We start from the raw sequence: 20,407 nt of genomic DNA, 5'->3' as shown, positions 1-20,407 counted from the left end.
CAGCTGGTGAATGGGGCGCACGGAGTGACCGGCTAAAATCTACTCACCATGGGCGAGTAGAAACAGCAGTTTGTCGAGCCCTGGGCATGACAATTATATTACAGAGGGGTACAATGAAGAAGTAAACAAATTACACAGTAACAAATAAGCTACATAGAACAGAAGGTGGGGGTGAGGGGACAAGGAGTAGATAAGGAAGGAGGAAATTACTTATTGTAAGAGTCAAATAAGTGGCTAATCTGGAGTTACTACGAATATCAAAAAGTAGGGAGACTGTCTTTGTACAGTGTAAAGTAATTATCATCTAACTTAAGGCCCATTCGCAACTGTCGAATTTTAGCATAAATCAAAGTTCTGAAGTCTCCCTCTGTAATCTGGTGTTAAAGTCTCTTTGTAGTAAGACGCATGTTGTCAGGTCTTTAAGGGAATGGTCAGTTTGATTAAAATGTTGGCTGTCAGCTTTCTTTCTGTAGAGATGTCTGATTTGTGAGCATTGATTCTCTGGCAAAGTGACTGACCAGTTTGTCCAATATACATGGCAGAGGGACATTGCTGACACATGATGGCATATATCACATTGTTGGACTATATATAATCCTTGATCGTATAACTGACATGGTTAGGTCCAGTGATGGTGTCTCCAGAGTAAATATGTGGACAAAGCAGATTTAGAAAGAGTATACAGAGTAACTTCAAGTTCTGTGAAGGAGCACACTGAAGATGCATGCTGTTTGCACTATTGGCTCTGAAATGTATGGCCAATTTAATAATTAGTCTAATTTTTTATTTGTTTTCACTTGTGACACTGCTACAATTACAGGTCTTACTTGATCCATGATGTCATTATTGCAGTCCTTTCATATTTATTGTTTAGATATCTTATTGGTAATTTTTATATTAGTCAGAGATATTTGGAAAATGCTATAATCTGATTAGTTTTTTATATTTCTTGATTTAAATTAGGCCCAATTTGGCCACTGCAGGCAGTAAGTGAGATTATGTTAACAATTAGTATGTTAATTTTATTCCATTTCCCTTTCTTATTAGAATCATTGTCACGAAGATAGATTCGTGTTGCATAATTCTGTTCTTGTGGATAATTCTCATGACAATAAGATTAGTTTTTCTTGCTTCTTTGAGCCCAAAATTATGTACCTCTCTTTCTAACCTTTTTTTAAATGTTGTGCATTTTGGTTGTCTGGCATGTACATCTGTTTCTATAAGGTTTCTGTGACTTCACATTGAGAAAGGAATGCCCACCTGCTCCAATTACAGGAAGAGTCAAAACAATGGCTCCCCATAGAGTATTTTTCTGTATAAATTAGGCATTCTTTTTCAGATACCTTATTCTTTAGACAAATTATAATGAGAATAGAAAAATGGCATATTGTTAATTCAGTTGTATAACACTTGTTTATAAAAATCATGGGACATGATTGAAAATGAACATATTCAATTACAATCTGGAAATCATAATCATGTGGTCCTCTTCTGTGTTACTTTCTCAAGCATTTTCAGATAACATTTGTTCTTTGTTTTTGCTTTGCAGATTATTTTTAAGGCTGACTCTGAGGGCTATATTTTTTTTAAAAAAATACTAATTCTACCCAAAATAATTTGTGGCACAGATGAGTAATGGTACAAGTCAAATGTGCAGTTATATCAATAATATTTGGCATTTGTGTAACATTTTCACTCAGAAGATTTACAAACATTAATGAGATGAGATAACTCCTCTGTGAGATGAGAAAGTATTTTTACTTTCATTTTACAGATGGTAAGCTGAAGAACATCAGTGGGAATTTTACCATTGACTTCAATTGGTCCAGGATTTCATGAGTACAGGGGACTGGATTTCATGATCTTTCAAGGTTTCTTCCAGTTCTATGATTCATCTAGAGAGTTTAGTGGTTTCCCCAAGGTTATACAAAAAGTTCATTACACAGCTAGTAATAAAACACGTATCTCCCAACCTCTAGCCAATATCCAGTGATTTGTAGGGCTCTACTCCAAGAGACACTGTGGCCAACGGAGAGAGTCATGGTCCCATCGCTTCCAGGAGCCAGCATCCTGCACTGGCAGCTCGTCCCCGCAGAATGGCTGAACTTCCCCCAGCCACCGCATCTCCTTTCCAGGCATACAGTTTTATTCCACAGGTGATACAGAGACAGTGATGAAATATCATCCATAAAATATTATTCTCTTCCATAGAAGACTGTCATAACATGATGAAACATTGGTAAATCAGTTGTTAGCAATAGATTTTCAATTGGATAAGGCAATACCATGTCAGTTTTAGTAGGACCAAATTCATCTAATATAAAATGGTGGTAAACAAATTGGGAACACCCTCAGCATGGCCCCATTTTTTGCACCCTCAAGATCTGAGTGAAAATAATTGCAGGCATAAAAATTGCATCCAGAGTTATTTGCCCCTGAATTTTAATTCAGTTGGCCATCTGCATATTTAACTCTTCCCACAGAAGAGTTGGAAGATGGATTTGGTCTACATCACATAGCAAGCCTGCAGTGTAGATGTGTTCTAACTGAAAATTGTGTCTGTGGATAATTGTGCCCAAAATATTTTGCCTATTTCTGGTTGCTTACTTATATAGGAGGCTTTGCTAAGAATGTGCTGAAAATAGCCCCTATTTATAATTGATTTTATGGGTTATATCTTCTAGTCACCAGTTTTATTCCCCTTCTGTTTTGGTATGCTCAAAACAAAACAAACTACTCCACCACCCACCCATTGTGTTCCTTATTTTGTTGCAGCCATTCTAAATTGACAAACATTGTTTCCAGAACTTTGTTTCTGCCGATGTTGTCACTGATGTTAGTGTGGAAAGAGAAAATAAACCGAAGTCTGCTGCTTATGGGGTGTAGTACTTGAAGCATAGGCATATGCAGTTCCTTCACCTAAAAGAGATTAGACAAGTGCAGGATATGTTAGGGCTCATGCTGAAAAAAGAAGATAACTTAGAATTGAGTTATTTGGAGGACATTCTTTTGTTCTATGTCCTGTTAAGTCATCTGAGATCAACTGGGCTGATCTTGTTCACTGTGCCAAGACTCAGTTTGAATAGGACTGGAGGGAGATCCCCGTCAGGAACTCGCTGCCTGAGCATGTCATTTGAAGGTTCTCTGAAAATGTTTTCAGGACTTGTCTTGGATTTTTGCGTTAGTTTTTTCATGGTCATTTTAACTGCCTCTCTTTCGGTGTCTTGATTTGAGAAGGGGTGAAGGTTTAGTTTATTAATTGAATTATTTTTATGTTCAGTATCCTGATGTCTTTCTCAGAGACTGGCTCTTTATAATTATTTGAATGCACAAAATACCATCTGCCCTATTGAATATGCTGCCAAAGAGCAACTTCTCATGTCCGTTTCTGAAAGTTTAAAAGCTTAGCTTTCTAATGCAAAACTAGTTTAGCGTGGACATAAGGTTAAATGGACAAACTGAATTTTTCCTCTCTTTTTGCTGACCTGCAGAATATAAACAAACTGCTGAGTTACCATATTAGCATATGAAAGCTTGCAGTTGGATAAGTACAGTAACATTATGTTGTAACGTCTTTCAGTGTTCAGTTTTTTATTAATGTTATGGCAGCTCATAAAGCAAACTCACACAATAACAAATGCAGTTTTATGTCACTGGAAACTTTGCTGTCTGTTAAAGAAGTAAGATGCTTTCTGGAAATGACTATAGGTCTTTTTTTTTTCCCCAGTAGAACTCAGAGGTCATTTGAAAAAATAAGCATTTCATAGCTTACAATACGAGTTTTTATCTTGAAGCAATATGAAATCCTGGGAAATATATATATTCCATTTAAAGGATGAAAATAGGAAATTAAGTTTTGAATTTTAATGTGTTTGGTGCTGCAGTTGTCTTCTTTTTATTAATAATAATAAGAACGTCACCACATTTGGCCAAAGAATATCATTTCTTTTATAAGGATAAGTTAAGCTGGTGCCGTAAAGATACCATTTTAATATAAGTTTCTCAGCAGTGCAGTTAGAGGTTAAGACCAGCAGGCATAAGCTCATGCAGAATGAGTGTCATTCTGAAGTGCATCATGCTGCTTAAATCAAATTCCATGATTAATATTTAATGTTACTGTGATGGAATCACTTTCTCCCCTGAGGTTAACTTACGTTTTGCCAGACATCCTGACAACACTGCAATTCTTATGTTCCCTCTACGACCTGGACTTTTTCCTTGAGAAAGGTCAGAATAAAGGGTGCTTTTGTTCATATCTAGCCTGCCGGTGATATATTGACAAAGTGTCTGCTGGCTGAATGGAATAGTTTTACTGTATTAACGAGTGCTGATTTCTGAGGAGAGGCAGGACTTATGGTTTAGGAGGAAGTGAATTGGTTAGGTCAGGAGAATGTACCATTTATGAACTCTCCCTTTCTTTTTATATTCACGTGTTGGATACAGTAGACAGTATGCTGGCTGTGCTCAAGGCAGCGCTGGAGAGAAAGCAGCTTGAAAGTGATCTGCAGTTTTAAAGCTTGCTTTTTTTCGGCAGGGTGCTTGTGCTTGTGTTGGAAGCTGTTTTAAAACTAACATGGTTTAATCCACTAACTGCATGTTGGGTAAATTCAAAACCCACATGCTCGTCCTCTTGCAGTGGAATAAGTCACATCTGATGGACATTTTCTGTGCTTATAGCATAGTAATGAACGTCTGACAGGCGCGACCTTTCATAAGACAGCCCACACTATTGGCTTTCTGCCCAGAATATTGCTGCAACACTATCTGTGATTGGTTATCTCTCTATCATGCATTGCTTCACAAGGGAAAACGGCCCCTTTTTTAATAAATCTACGATGGCTGGCTGCAATATGCTACACTGTAAGTATTTTGTGTGAAAGAAGCAGGCAGACTATAATTCTGCACAGTAGTCTAGGAGCACATGGCAAGGCTGTAATGCTGTGGGACCTCAGTGGAATGCTGCTTGGTAAATTTTAACGTATTTGTTTTTTCTACAGGTTGGTACTAAGAAGTGCCTTTCCTGACGTCTCTGCTGCTTGGAACCGCTTCTAGAGCAGTCTCTGCTTTTTGCCTTGCTTGCTGCCAGCTAGACTGCGACGACAGCACATCCACCCTCCACCTCTAGCCCAGACACCCCCATTTCTACTTATAATCAAGAGAAAAGCTCTAAGTATCAGGCATTGCCCTAGGCTGCTTTAGTATAAAAATAAGTTGGCTGAAAAAGTAAGATATCTTCTGCCAGGAAATCAAGGAGAGGAAAAAAAATTCTCGATTGTTGCTCTAAACTGCTGCATCTGTCTATGCCAAACTAATCAATACCGATTGCACCACAAAACTCGGTTGCAAATTCAGCTGTGTTGGAGATTACCTTTCAGATAACTGTACTGAAAGCAGCTTGGAAATTCTGTGTCAAAGGGTCTGCCACGTTTTCATGCTTGCATTTTGGGCTCCAAATTGGCACTCAGAATGGGTTATTGAGAGCACAAGGCTAGTTTCAAGCCACACTTTTTAACATTCATCTTACTTATGAACCTAGCATTTCTTTAAGTACAAAACCTGTTTCAATTAGCATTTTCATGCTGTGAATTTCTAGTTGGAAACCTTTTCTTTGATATTGTGACAACACAATTTTACATGTACTTTTAAAGTAGAGAGTGGGGGGGAAAGTATTTTGGAGGTGACATTTTCATCATTTCCAGTCTATCAGTTTGGCTGTTTGTTTGTTTGTTTCACTGAAAATTTAAACTACCTGTAAAAATCTAAACATGGCTGTTAGTGTCACACCGATTCGGGACACAAAATGGCTAACACTGGAAGTGTGTAGAGAGTTCCAAAGAGGGACTTGCTCACGGCCAGACACGGAATGTAAATTTGCACATCCATCGAAAAGCTGCCAAGTTGAAAATGGACGAGTAATCGCCTGCTTTGATTCATTGAAAGTGAGTAAATATTATATTCTTTTCAAGGATAAATAGTTAATGGATGAAACAATTATAATCGGCAGAATCATAGAGTCTGGGAGATATGGATTGCTGTCTGTGCTAGTGTGGAGATTTATGGCTTTTTTTTATTGCTGATTTGTTCGTTTTGTTTTTCTCCCGGGATGGGAAAAAGAATAAGGGAAAAATAATTATAACAGAGTTCGGGATCTCTGGAATTGGTGTGGTTACAGTTAGTATTTCCTTAACCCTGAATTGTTGTTGGTCTGCAGCTAGTGTAAAAAGTGGTGAATATTTTGTTTAGAAATAGTAAAGTGATCATAAAGATTCTAATAAATAAATAAATTAAATAAATCAGCCTGGAAATGCAAACCATGTGTTCTAAATGATGATTTGTTGCTGTCTTGTAACTGCATGTGGATTGTTGTTGGCTCTGGATAGTAGCTGTATATTTGAGATGAGTATTTTCCTTCATAAATTAGCCTGGCTACTTCTGAAAACATCTTTCTCACCCATCTTTTGGACTGCCATGGTTTTTTCCTTTTTGCTTACAAATATTTAAGGAAAGTAGTGATGCATTTCTTGAAAAAATGTAACTGAAAGCCAGGTATCTGCAGTCATGCCAGGACAACTAAAACAGAGAAGCTGCAGGCTTACTGCCACTTTTAAAACATATATGCTAGGTAAGCTGTGTAAAGTGTAGGACAGGTATTTTCAACTGTCTATAGTGTTTCAGGGGTCAGTTGCGAAACACACAGATTTCCAGCTCCTTCTCTTCATTCTTTATTAATTAAATAGTCTCAGACTTTAAATAGCTAACCCACAAACTGTAATTTAATACAGCACAAAGTCATAAATCATAAAGCCTGACAGAAGAGTCTCTCTTTGTTTTCTCTAGAATATAATATAGCTGCTCTTGGGGCCAAATCCCAGGAAGTGGCGCAAAACATGAGTATACGGGCTTTGCTGGAGGGAACGTTCTGTCTTAGGTAGCTACTGTAGGCCGATTTATAGTCAGATTAGGATCACAACTGCAGCAGGGCAGGAAATGTTTTTTCCTATCCCACCAAAATTATGAGATTTCAAAATGTTTTCCAGTTCCAAAATGGAACAAAAAATTAAAATGTTTGTTAACCAAGAATTTAAAAATGTGTGGTTCAGATCAATCAAGCATTTCACATAAATAAATTTGAAACCTTTTGTTTTGACTCTGGCTCTTTTTAATGTAAAAACTTTTGTTTCTTTTTCCTATCGCTTAAATTTTGCAGTTAAAAAGTAATTTTGATCTGGTAAACAGAATGTTACCATTTCTAAAATTTCAAAACAAATTATTTTGAAAATTTCTACACTTTTTTCCACAATGTTTTCAAGTTGAGAAATTTATCAGAATAGATCCTTGCCCACAAAAAGTTTTGCTGTTGACAAATCAGTATTTCCCTATGAAAAATATTTCATCAAAAAATTATCAACCAATTCTAGTCACAGCTTTGGGGCATTTGTATAGGAGTGGATACATATGATAGTTTTTTGTTTTTGTTTTTTTGGTGGTAGGCTTGATCTAGTGCATAAGAACTGTGTATAGACTTAATCCCTGCCACGATCGTGAACCTGCTCCATTTTCTGCACTTGTAGAGTTGTGAAGGTTTATTATTATTATTTTGTAAAAGTATCTGTGTTGTAGCTTAGATATCTGATATTCAAGTTTCACTCATGGAACTCAATAAAATGCTTCTATATAAGAGAATGTAAGAATTAGAATTTGTTTATTGTTAAAGCACCATAACCAGCTGAAACAGCAACACACAGTTTAATTTCCTAGCTAATTGCTTCTACTCATTTGACAGCACAGAGTTTCACATTTCCACTCCTGGATTGCTCTATTAGTCATAAGTTTAAAAAAGAAAATTTAAAATACCTTGGGTTCAGAAAAAATGTGAAAAGGTAGAAAATGAGACACCAGTGTTCGTTTAACTATACTCTTGAAAACCTTAACATGGTTCGCAGTAGGAAGCCATGAGATCCAGGGGTGAAAGGACTATGGTTCCAAAATGTTAGGTGGGGGTGGTTATTCTTGGTGACCACGTGGAGTTATTAGAGTTGAGTGGTTTATAAATTGAGGCGGAATTTGTTCCAGATATTCTTTTACTTTGTGAAAACCTATTGCTTAATAGTTATATATTTTCTTCTGTTAACCTCAATGGCTTACTGTGACCCAAAATCACTCTGTCAAAGCTTTGTCCTGGAAAACTCTACAGGTGTCAGATGGAATTCTCCTTTCTGCAAGTTGTAGAGCACCAGTTCTGCAGCTCCAGGGCCATTATTACCATCCATGAGAGAGGACTAAACTACATCATTAAACTCATATATACTGTAAACTTGCATATAGGATAATTTGGCTAATATATATTTATAAGCAGATAGTTGAGCTGTGGTTAAATTAGATTGTTCTGACAACTGCCCAGAAATCTCTTTGGCAGTTTGAAAATGAAGTATATTTCTTTACTGAATTCCCTGCCTAATTCAACTTGGAGCAAAATACCTGCACTGTGTGTGTGCATGTGCACACACGCGCTGCACTACAAATGTATTGATTATTTTGTTTTTTTCTAAAGCTTTTTGCTTTTAGTTAAAATGTTAAATATGGCATCTAAACACATGTTTTTCAGAAAGTATTCTATGTATTCCATATCTAGAATGAAAATATTTATATAAGTTGAATTTATACGTAGTATTCTTACTCTTTATTAACATGCTAGTGTCTCTAAAAGCTTACTATAAAATGACTATTATTTCTTAAATACTTGTAGAATGTTTAATCACCTTATCAATGCATATAATAATATAATTATAAACTATCTAAATAGCTCATCTTAGATTATTGGAAGTAGGTCAGATCTTTAGTTATGGAGACTTGTTAGCAAATTGGCACTAAGTCTCTAATTTATATGGTTTAAAAAATCATCTGACAAGTACAGTAGTGGTTTTTAAATCTTGTAGCTTTCTAGCTTGTGTGATGAGATGTGTGTTAGATATTGAAGAATGCATCTAGAGCCTGTTTAGTATCAGTGTTTGAGCACAAGGTGGATAGAGCCCCTGTGTGCTTTTCTATATTTAGAACATTAGACAGGCAAAGCAAATACTTTCTGAGGGGACCCCGTGAAATGGCAGTACCATTCAGCTGTGCTCTTTCAGACTTTGGCTGAACTCCTGGGTGCCTTATATTTAATATACTGGGAAAGAGTTTCTGGCTGCAAGAAGGAAATGCAGTTTGTTACAAGTAACCAAAATATTGAAGATATTGTTATTTATATAAGGGAAAATCATCCCTGAGAAATGCCTTTTCAGTTTAGACAAAAACAAGGTTTGTTTTAATAAATGATAAGGATAGATGTGTAAATTTGCGGGTAAGAGAATTGAGCTAGTCCTAAGATTGAGCCCACTGGTGTCATGTGATGGCTTATGTGAGTACAGTATTGGAGTAGTGGTCTCCAGTTTAGAAGACATTTAATGTATTCAGTGACTATTGGTTCACTATTATTAAAGCCTGCAGTTCTTGGTAAGGCAAACTCCCATTGATTTTAACAGACTGAGTAAACACTGCAGGATTTGGGCCAAATAAAAAGGATTATCCTTCTAATGCTAATGTTCAGAAGGTTTTGCTTTACTGATAAACCATTGCTCTCTTTAAGTTTATAACATCTCCTGGATTTGTTACCTCATACTCAATTTCTATATTGATGGGATATAAAATGGGTTTGGACCTAAACTTGACTTCCCAGGTGCAAAATCATGAGCAATCATATTATATTTCCTTCTGAATAATTTCTCTTTTTCCTTTTTTTAAACATTTTCAGTAAAAGTTAGATGCTAGATATTTCAGGTATTTTTGCAGTGTTTATCTATGCAGATTATTTAATAATATAGCAATGCATATGAGATACATAGATTGCACTGCATTTTAATGATTAAAATTAATGCTAAAATTACACTCCATTGTACAGACACCTCCTTTGTAATATGAACACTAAGACTCTTCATAAATTCATAGCAGTGTTCCACTTTTTTACTGAGAAGCTTTGAAATATTAGAGGTAATTATTTTGACCTTGTAAAATGTATGAATTCATTATGGATTAATCTGTGGAGAATCTCAATTCTCCATCACCTGAGAGATAGAATTATTAATTATGCATATCTCCATTTTGGGTTTCCTTAAATTAAAAAAGAAAAACAACACTTTTGGAACCTAATTTTGCTGTGGGGTATACCAGTAGAAATTCACAGAATCAGTCCCTTCATAACTGATTTGAGTATAAACATACAAAGAGAGAGAATATCATTGCCATACAGGAGATAGTTACACATTTAATTACCTTCTTCAGTACTATGCTCCCATTTGGGGGAAAGAATGTGGGAAACCAAAACAAGCAAATTAAGTGGGAAAATAGGGTATAAGAGGGGAATAACACACTTAAAAAAGCACATATAAAAGTTCCATTATAGGAGCATCAGTGGCATTCAAAAATCATACCGGAAATGATTCAGAGTTATAGCTCTATAAGGCATGTTTCATATTAAATTGTTTCATTTAGCATCTGAAGGAAGAAATTTAAAATATTACAATACTACATTTATACAGACTCTAAACAGAAGAAACTCTGAGCAGATGCAGGTACAGTAGTAAAGATGAAAAAACTTTCACATTTGAGAGAAAAGTGTAAAGACACACAAAATAAAAATAAATAAATAAAACGTTTGAGCGCAAAAGTTTACATGAATGAACTTGTATCTGAAGTTAAATCTTCATATTGAGGTATTAGGAGCAGCCTCTGAAATCTCTCTCCTTTTTCTGCTGAAACAAAATCTTGTGTTTTCTACATTTCTAAATACAAATGTTTGGCTTTCAAAGTTCACTCTTAATTTTGATGGATCCAAGAAATTACATTAAGACCAACATTTTATATCTGTTGTTCAACTTCAAAGAAGCTTTATGAGGACCGAATAATAATGATAGTAAGGTTACAACTCAGTTCTAGAAGTCAGAAACATGAAGGATGTCATACTTCTTGCATTTGTGAGGAACTTATTTCTGTCAGGAATTGACATAATATGAGGACAGTCTATGCAGTCTTAGAATCAGAGTCTCCTGGCTAAAATCAAGTTGAGTGATCTGCAGTTCTTCTGACATTTTATGAGTTAGCTTTTGCGGAAAATAAACTTAGGGTTATTTATTATTTCTGGGAAAACCAGCAACTCACAAATTCTTATTCCTGGTGTTTGTTGTTGCCTAACTCCCCTGTTTTATATCACATTGTTTTGTTCTCTTTGGGTAGAGAACTGAAAGTCCTTTTTGAAATGGCACAGGAGTTTTGGGGTTCATCTCATTGTTTATGTCCATGCAATCACTGGCAGAAAAGATTTTACCTGTTTCCTATCTGCGGTGAAAATGGAATCTTACTATCTAATCTTTTGCTGAATAATCCCAGGCTTACTTCAAGTGAAGCAGTCCATCCTCTCAGCTGGAGAAAAAAAGACAGCAGTTCCTAGGTCTTAGACAGCTCTTTTGGAGTGAAGAAGGCTTCCTTGGAAAGTAGTTTGTTTATTCATGCGATTCCTGCAAGTTTCCTCTGCTTCTTCCACCCTTAAATCACTTTCAAAGTGGAGGGAAAGATAGGAAAAATAAAATTAAAAACGTGTGGAGCAAACTTCATCTATACAAGTTTTGCATGAATGATGTTTGACTGTATCAGTTTCTATACTTAATATATCAAATAAAGTTCTCTTCCCCCTTTCAGTAGAATTTTGTCATAATACCTGTGGGAAATGAGTTGATGGTTTCCAGGTCTTAGTGGCACATACCTGCCTCACTGAAACCAAGTACTGGGGTGATGCTAATGAGGAAGCTTATTTGTAATCCCAAAAAAGAGGACAAAGGACTGAATGCTCCTCAAGATGGAACTGTCCTTTTGAAGTAGCATATTCGTAAAGTGATATGTGGAAGTTTTCACTGCTAGTGACTATGCTGGATCTGGTCTATGGGTAAATATAGCATTTCCATCTTTCATGCTATGAATTTTGCTTCTTTCACCATCACTACTTAAATATATTAAAAACAAAATTAACAGAGATTCAGTTACCCAGACTCAGTTCTTTTCTTTTTTAATGGACTTGCAAAACACCATTTATTTTCATAGAAAATTATGTCAGTAGAAAAATCTGTATGCATTATTGGTGTGAGGAATATTTCAGAACCCCTATGGCAAAGCTATCTTCAATGGGGATTTCTAAATGGTATATTAAATTTAATAGTAATTATAGCTATGAGTTTGTAGTTGAATGCATGTACTCAGATATTGGGCCAGGCCAAGCCAAACATATGAGAAAAGGAAATATCTGATTTAAAAATTATGAATGATAAAGTATCACTATAACAGAACATAGCTATCATATTGATATGTTAATCAGAAATACTGATACTATTTAATTTTATTTGCAGCTCAGGATTAAGGGTTAATTAACAATGTTTAATTTTAATTGGTATAATAAGGTCACCAATATAAAAAGCCTTTGTATTTTGTGTGATAGGAAAACTAAAGGTAAATCTGTGTCTATGTGCTCTGCCCAAATAAAACCTCCTGCAGGCTGGGGAGTTCTGTGGAACACAGTGAGGGAAAGTCTCCTCCAGTGAAACTGAAGAATAGTATTGGAACTGCCTCAGAGCAGCTACTCAAGCCTTAAGGGCTGGAATAATTTCAGGGAGCCTTGGGTTTTCAGTCCAGTGGGAGAAGAAACTGGTATATCAGCAGCGCATGTATCTTCTCAAAGAGCCACTGCATCATGCAGTTGCACTAGAAGCCACCCGCAACTGTTAATCATTTTAATGAATTAATTGTCATTTAGTAGCTCTGTACCAGAACTTCCATTGGGTTAATGAGTCAGTAGTTTTGTTTAGCCATAATTTGCACATGTTGATCTGATTGCTTTTGTCTGAGCAAAATCTGTTGGATCAATTATTATTCCTTCGATATAGAGAGGTAGGATTTCCCGTTATGCTGTGCTATGGCAAAATTCACTGGCACCAACATGGGAACTCCCAATCCAACCTTGCCAGGGGATAAAACTGATAGCTGGAACCTGATACCAAAGAAACAGAGCTATTTTTAATTTGCGCTGAGTCTCAGGACACAATGTTGTTATGCCAAAGCAGTTAGACACATTGATGGATACATGCCAGGTATATTGGAGTGATGAAGTTGTTCTGTTTTCGCATCTTTTATTTGTCATCATAAAGTTTCAGTATAAAATTTTCTGTAGTTAGTGAGAATTCTAAATATACTCTATGCTGGCAGGGAAGTCGGGTACTTTTAATCTGTAATATATATTCAGTATTGCAGTGTTTCTCAACCAGTGGTATGAGTTACCCTTAGAGGTACTTGAGAGAAGTCGGGGGGGGGGGGAGAGGGGAAGATATGTTAACACAACTGAAATTTGGAGAAAACTGAATTTTTGTTTTAAGTTTTACAGTGCTATATTATTTTTGTACTTTTTACACCCAAACATTTCATCACCTGCCCGGCTACAATTAAGTTGTTTAAACAGATGTGCTGCAATGGTTAGAAAAAAATTTGTATGTCTGAAAACTGTAGGTACTGGAGGTATTTATAATACTCTGCAAGCTACAAGGATCTGAACCCTTCGAAATCCATGAAAAGATTGCTTTTAACTTCAATGGCCTTTGGCTCAGGACTTAATTTATTAAAATAATATACAGAGTCAAGAAATATAATAACTATTTGAAAAATGTCAGTTGTTTGAGAAGGTGGTACCGTTAACTTTAAACCCAAGTGATTCCACTGAAGTCAGTGGGGTGACATATTTCAAATTAAATGCATACATATTAGCAGGATTGGGGAGTAAGTTTGCAAAAGGGGAAAGGGATATTTATAAATGGTATTTAATTGGTTATTTTGTACTCAGCAATAGTAAGTAAAGTAAATGTATTTATGTCTGAACTTTGGTGAGATCACAGCAGAAGTTTGTGGAATCCGTCATGATCCATTGCTAACTTGAGCACTCAGTGGCTGAACTTTTAGTGATCTGCCACACACCATCTATCTCCAGGCTGGTCATTAACTCCTTGTTAACTTCCACCATTCCATTCATAATTGCTTTCACAAGCCTGTTTCCATCTCTCTGCCTACTGGTTCCAAAGTACATAAGTTTGCATCTGTTGATTTCTGACATCAGGGTTTGCTTCTCTTCAATAATACTTCTGAGGGATTCATCTTTTATTTTTCATCCAGGAAATACACAAAAAACTTAACCAGCGTGATATTTAAAAAGCTTCTGTTTTCTTCATTCTAGCAGCATTAACTTCCCATGATTCACATTCATAAATTGATATGGAAAAAAATTAGGCTTTTCATCTCTTGCACCTTTACAGATTTTGACAGACTATGTGTTTTTTCTAAAGCTTCTTCAAACAGTCTGCAACCGAGTTAGCTGCCCCTAATTGTCTTCTAATTTCTTTGGGAACAGCCTCCTTGTCTGGATATATATAGCTAAATTCAGCTATTGCCTCTACAACTTGTCCTTTAATTGTGGTGTACACTTACATCCTTTTTGTTAGTCATGTCAACGTAAGGGGGTTTTGTCTTTGACACATTCAGCAATATTCCTTGTTCTTCTAACTGACTACTTTTACAGACTCTGTTATTTGTTGCTTTTCTTCCATGGCAAATAATAGCATGTCATCAGCACATCTGGTATCTGTTATGAGATATCTACCAATGGAATTCATAATGTACCATCGAGGTGGCTTTAAATTTTTACCCTTCACTCAATTGTTGTCAGATTCAGGTACAGTAAAACTCCATTGGTCTGACATCCAATGCTCCGGCACTCCTGATGGTCCGGCACCATCGGGAACCCAGAAGTGCTCCGGGCAGCTGGACAATTGGAGCTGCTCTGCGCCCGGCTTCCCCGATTCAGCCGCTGCTGAAACTGACCAGCAGCTGAATCGGGGAAGCCGGGGGCAGAGTATCTGGGGTGCTGCCGGGTTGGTCCCGTAGCACTGCCCCTCAGGGCTCTGGGACCAACCTGGTAGCACCCCAGCTGCTCTTGGAACGCCTGGGGCAGAGCAGCTGGAGTGTTGCCGGGGTGGTCTCACAGTGCCCAGGGGCGGCGCTACGGGACCAACCCGGTAGCACCCCAGCTGCTCTGCCCCAGGCGTCCCAGATTCAGCCGCTGCTGAAATTGACCAGCGGCTGATTCCAGGAAGCCCGGGGCAGAGCAGCTCTGCCCTGGGCTTCGTCAGCCGCTGATCAGTTTCAGCAGCGGCTGACTTGGGGATGCCTGGGGCAGAGCAGCTGGGGTGCTGCCGAGTTGGTCCTGTAGTGCCGCCCCTTGGCACTGCGGTACCAGCCCGGCAGCACCCCAGCTGCTCTGTCCCAGGCATCCCCGATTCAAACTGACCAGCAGCGGCTGAATCGGGGAATCCTGGGGCAGAGCCGGACTATCGGCACTCCACCCCGGACCCCTCATAGCCCCCCCTACCGATAGTCTGGCATATCTGATAATCTGGCACTCGTTGGGTCCTAAAGGTGCCGGATTATTGGAAGCTTACTGTATATCCCAACCCAGAGTTTTAAGGAAGAAAAAAAAAATCACTGATCTAGGTATGTGTGATTCCCAGCTTGTGTACACCATGTTCACACTAGCTTTCATTGAGCTAGCATTCGTATAAACAATAACGTGGCCATAGTAACACTGGAAGCACCAGTGGAATCCTGCTGGGCATAATCCTGCCCAAACCCCATGAGTCTGTATTCAGCCCATGCTACACTATTTATATTCTTGCTTGCTCAATGTGCGCTAGTATGAGTATTGTGCACTTGAGGTGAGAATTACATTTGTTGCTGATAGTGTAGATATTGCCTTATTACTACTTTTGAGGTTCCCTGTGTATCCAGACTTCCTCACCATCCTTGTTTTTCCCCATAGGGGATTGTTTCAAAACAGAAATGACAGCTTCATCAGTGTTAAAAGCACAATGCAATATACTTGTTAAATCATATTGGGCATGATTACCTTTTACTGAATTTTGCTCAGTGTATTATACCACTTTTGGGAACACGCTTAACAGGTGTCTGTAAGTCAAAGTGTATCATAAATGCTTTATTCCATACATAGTGTATTTATGCTTAATAATATATCTCCTATTCATGGTGTATGCTATAATATACTTGATACAATTCATTTATTATGTGAATCCATTTTCTGATTTGGGTACAATTAAAAAAATTCTCTGTGGCTGGCTGCTGTGCTAGAAAAAGGCCGCAAAACTTCCAATTAGATCTTTCAGAGCCTGAATGGCCTTTCACAGGGTTTTCACTAGTCAGAAGCCTGACAAATTTTAGCTGTGTGTAAAATAACCGTTGTTATAATGGTGACAATACAGGCATGCATTTTGGCCCCATTCCATAATACGAGAACAAGAGAAGACTCGTTTAATTTGAAACTTGATAAATTTAAAACTTATAAAATAAACAACTCTTTTATAAGACGTATTCTGTGTTTAGGATTCGCTGTTACTGTTGAGACAAAAAGTTTTAATTAAAAAAATTAAAGAATTAGGACCCATTTCTGTTCTACCACAGAACAGAATTTAGCCCTTACTGTATCAGCTGTTACTAGTTCAGAGCATATTACACAAAGAGAAACAAGGCAAATTAAAGTTTGAAAAGCTTCTTGGCTTTTTTATCACTTTCAGTTTTCTGCACAAGCACTGATATAATCAGTATTTAGAACCTGCTTGTGATGGATAAATTGCATCTGTTATTCAGTTTATGTGTGTTAGTGCATATTCAAAAGCCAGTTTGCATTTAGATATCTCTGCTTGTCCAATGCTCTGTTAAAATCTTCCCTGCATTGGAATGAGTCAGGTGAACTCTCTCAGAATGATTCAGTCATTATAATTTTACAGGAGTATAACCGGGGCTGGAAAAAAAATCCTTGTTTTATGAGCACTGAATGATTAAAGATATCCAATACAAATTAGGACTCCTGAACAATGTAGGAAAAAAGGAATCCAATCCTTCTTATTTGTTACATATTTAGTGTTTATTGCATACTGTTAGTGTACATTGTGCTGTACAGAACATAAAGGGAGATACTTCCTCTTTACAGGCTAAAAGTGCTACATACTTTTATTACAAAACACAAATTCCTTTTCTTGGGTGGAGCATTGCTGAACCACTGCAATAAAAAACCCCAGTGATTTTCAAGGGTTTATTTAAAGATGACCATTTGATGCCCTAGAGGTGCAAGGTACAAAGTAGATACGGTAGAAGGATTTATGATGTCAGTTTGCGTGGGAAGGATATGTGAGAAGAGATGTACACAGAGGCAGTTATCCATGGTTTTAAAGGTGAATACAGGAAATTTGGGAGGCAAAATGCTTATGAAGGTAATTTGGATAAAGGAATAACAAATCCAGGGCATGGGAAAATTTATTTCAGCAGAAACATTTTGTATAAGCTGTGGGCAGCTGAAGTGAGCTGAGATATGGACAGGCTCAAAAGAAAGAGATTTTAGTTGTCAAAGAGAGAGAAAGTAGGCACAATATTCTTAGTGGCTGGATTTATCTTAAGTAGCTCCCATGGCACTTGTCATCTTAATTGGTAGGATTATGTATTCCAGAATAAAGGCATTGCCCCTTCCAAGGGAAAAGGAATTGAGACAAAGCTGCATGAGAGAGTCTCTGAAGCCCTCTCATCTTTTACATTTAGGCCCTATTAAGAGTTGTCTGTTTGTGTAAAATACCTTTTGTTGTTTCAGCCTGAAACGGTAACCCTTACATCTTGTTAAGTGGAATCCAATTAAACTAAAGGGTAGTTCAGAGGAACTCGTAATATGGTTTATTGAACAGAGATAGTTTTCATGTTAATGACCCTTTGTTTTATAAAGATCAATCTGCATAATATATAAAACCATATTTGGTTCTTTTTAAAATCATGATTTGAACAGCGCTTAATGGTCTTAGCTATTGGTGGGGAGAAAAATGAGATTACAAATCATAAGCAGAGCTGTTCCCAGGTTGTACACAAGATCCTAGTGCACATTCCTGATGTCCTTCTTAATTATATTGATGCATGAACAGGAGTTATTTGTGTTTTATGCAGGGTGGGTAGAACACTGTCACATGGAAAATAACAAATTTGATAAAGGAAATTTAGCATTTAGGAAGAATAAAGATTAGGGACCTCTAAAATTACAAAAACAATGACAAAAAATTCATTTTTAGTTACGTAAATGTTAAATAAACCCGAGGACAACAAATCCAGTGGGGATACACCTAAATAGTTAAGAAAATCAGTGTAGTCACCAAGGAATTAATTTAGGGATTATTTCAGAAGAATAGAGGAAAAACTCATTACTGGATGGTTGAAGTGAAAACCTGCACCCAAAGATAGACATGATAGTGAGAGAGACCATCCCAGTTATGGAATAAAGTTCAAAACAGTGTTTATTGCAGCTGGTTGAACTCAATTTCAAATATTATATTTAGCTTAAGTCATATTCTCAGGGGATATGAAGGATAGTGTTGCTTTGAAAGGTTGCTGTGTCAGACAGCAACCTGAGTTATTGTAGGTTTAAAAAATATTTATTATAAGTAAATTTTGCATCTGAAGATGATGATCTTGATGAAGATCAGCGGATTTTCAGGTAAATTGATTAAAAAATAATAAATGAGTCCGGAATCGCAAAAGAAGAATGCAGCAAACTGTCTGGATGGTTACAAAAATGAAAGGGCTCAATTTAAAACCGTTATTTTTTTTAAAGGGAATTCAGGTAAAATGTTAACTCAGACCAGGGGTGGACAATCAGTGGGCTGCATGTTGTCCTTTGGGATTCCACCTGTGGCCTGCTCATCCCCCTGTCTGTCCTCCTCCCCCACATACCTCTTACATACTGGAGCCCCACACTTCCTATTCCTTCCCCTCCCTCCCAGCACTTTTGGAGCTCCCCCTCCCTCCCAGCACTTTTGAAGCTCCATGAATCTGCTGATCCTCACTTCATTCCCTTCCAAAGCGGGAATGCCGCAAATCAGCTGTTTGTGGCTGTTCAGGGAGAGGAGCAGGGATGGAGCATGAGTGAGCGGATTTATGGTTTACTGAAAGTGCTGGGAGGGAGAGGGAGAAATAGAAAGTGTGGTAAAAGGGGACAGTGAGGGGTGTGCAGGCCAAAGGGTAACTCCAGTGGACCACAGGTTGCCCACTACTGTAGCCCACAGAGATGGAGGGCCACTCACTAGTCTTGGTTGCCCATCGCTGACACAGACTATAGAAAATATATGTGGTCTAGTTTTGCTCCTGTTGAAATCGGTATTACTAATAAGAGAAGATTTTGATTACATTAGAATATAATTAATGACTATAAGAGACAGTTAGATATTTATATGAATAGAGAAATGGTGGAAGGATACAGTGGCCAAAAAGAGAGATGAGGACATGGTTACATAGGATATAGAATGGGGTCATCAATCAATTAAGAACTTTTCTTAGAATACAGTTAACTGACAAACAAAACAATGCCACTGTGAGAACATTACCTACTTGCCTTTTCTAGTACTATTACTTTTCTTTTACAGACTGACTTGGGTTGAGTTTGAGATCAGAGACTAAGGATGTATCTACACAGCACCCTAAATTCAAAATAAGATATGCAGATTGCACTATGCAAATTGCATATCTTATTTCGAATCTATTTTAAAATAGTGATAAAACTGTAGCCGTGTTAGCCTGATGTAGCTGAGCTTATTTTGAAATTTGGCATATCTACACAACACCAAATTTTGAAATAACATGCTATTTCGAGACATCCCTTAACCCTCATGGAATGAGGGATGCCAAAATAGCATGCCCATTATTTTTTAAAATATTTCAAAATAACGGGCGTCTTGTGTAGACGTGAGGTAGCTGTAGCCGTGCAGTGTAGACATACTCTAAGCTGTATGAGACTTTACTTAAATGTTATCTTCCTAAAGCCTTGATATTAACTGTCAAGCAAACTTAAATTGTACATGTGTTAAGGTTAATTCTATCACGTTTTGTGTTCAGAAATCAGAAAAGTGATTAATTCTACTTTGAAATCATTTAATTGTTCACCAAGTGCAATTTTAGCACTATAATACTTTCAGGCACTTTTTTAGAAATAAGTATATATGGTTATGTATTTAACCAGTTCAAGACAGTTGTAAAGATTAATGTTAACAATTCTTTGGTCACCAATCACAGATGAAAGCTACATATACTACACAGTACTGCTGGGAGATCATTACTTTAATTCCTATAATTGATTAAACCATTTTAACAGGAGCAGTTTGTTGAGTGAGTTGTGAGATGGATGTATCGAAGGATAAATTTGTATGTAGCATTCATCAGGTCTTTTAAAATAACTTTTGTATGT

General features: G+C 37.2%; 1 protein-coding gene across 13 annotated transcripts in view; it reads left to right on the top strand.

Moving 5' to 3' along the window:
- Nucleotides 1-20,407, top strand: part of MBNL1 (muscleblind like splicing regulator 1) — a 199,035-nt gene that overhangs the window by 39,314 nt on the left and 139,314 nt on the right. For 6 of the 13 annotated variants that reach the window (XM_014569964.4, XM_006115957.5, XM_006115951.5 and 3 more), the window contains exon 2: nucleotides 4,998-5,939. The exons of 3 other annotated variants lie outside the window; for them this stretch is intronic. In XM_014569964.4, the coding sequence (XP_014425450.1) occupies nucleotides 5,766-5,939 (174 nt within the window). In that variant the 5' untranslated portion in view covers nucleotides 4,998-5,765. 4 more of the 13 variants (XM_006115952.5, XM_075937742.2, XM_089780816.1 and 1 more) reach the window with 4 other exon arrangements.

The sequence above is a fragment of the Pelodiscus sinensis genome, chromosome 10, assembly GCF_052426305.1.
Source record: "Pelodiscus sinensis isolate ZL-2025 chromosome 10, ASM5242630v1, whole genome shotgun sequence".
Lineage (NCBI taxonomy): Eukaryota > Metazoa > Chordata > Testudines > Trionychidae > Pelodiscus > Pelodiscus sinensis.
Note: the sequence above shows the minus strand (reverse complement) of the source record. Positions and strands in the feature narration are given on the sequence as shown.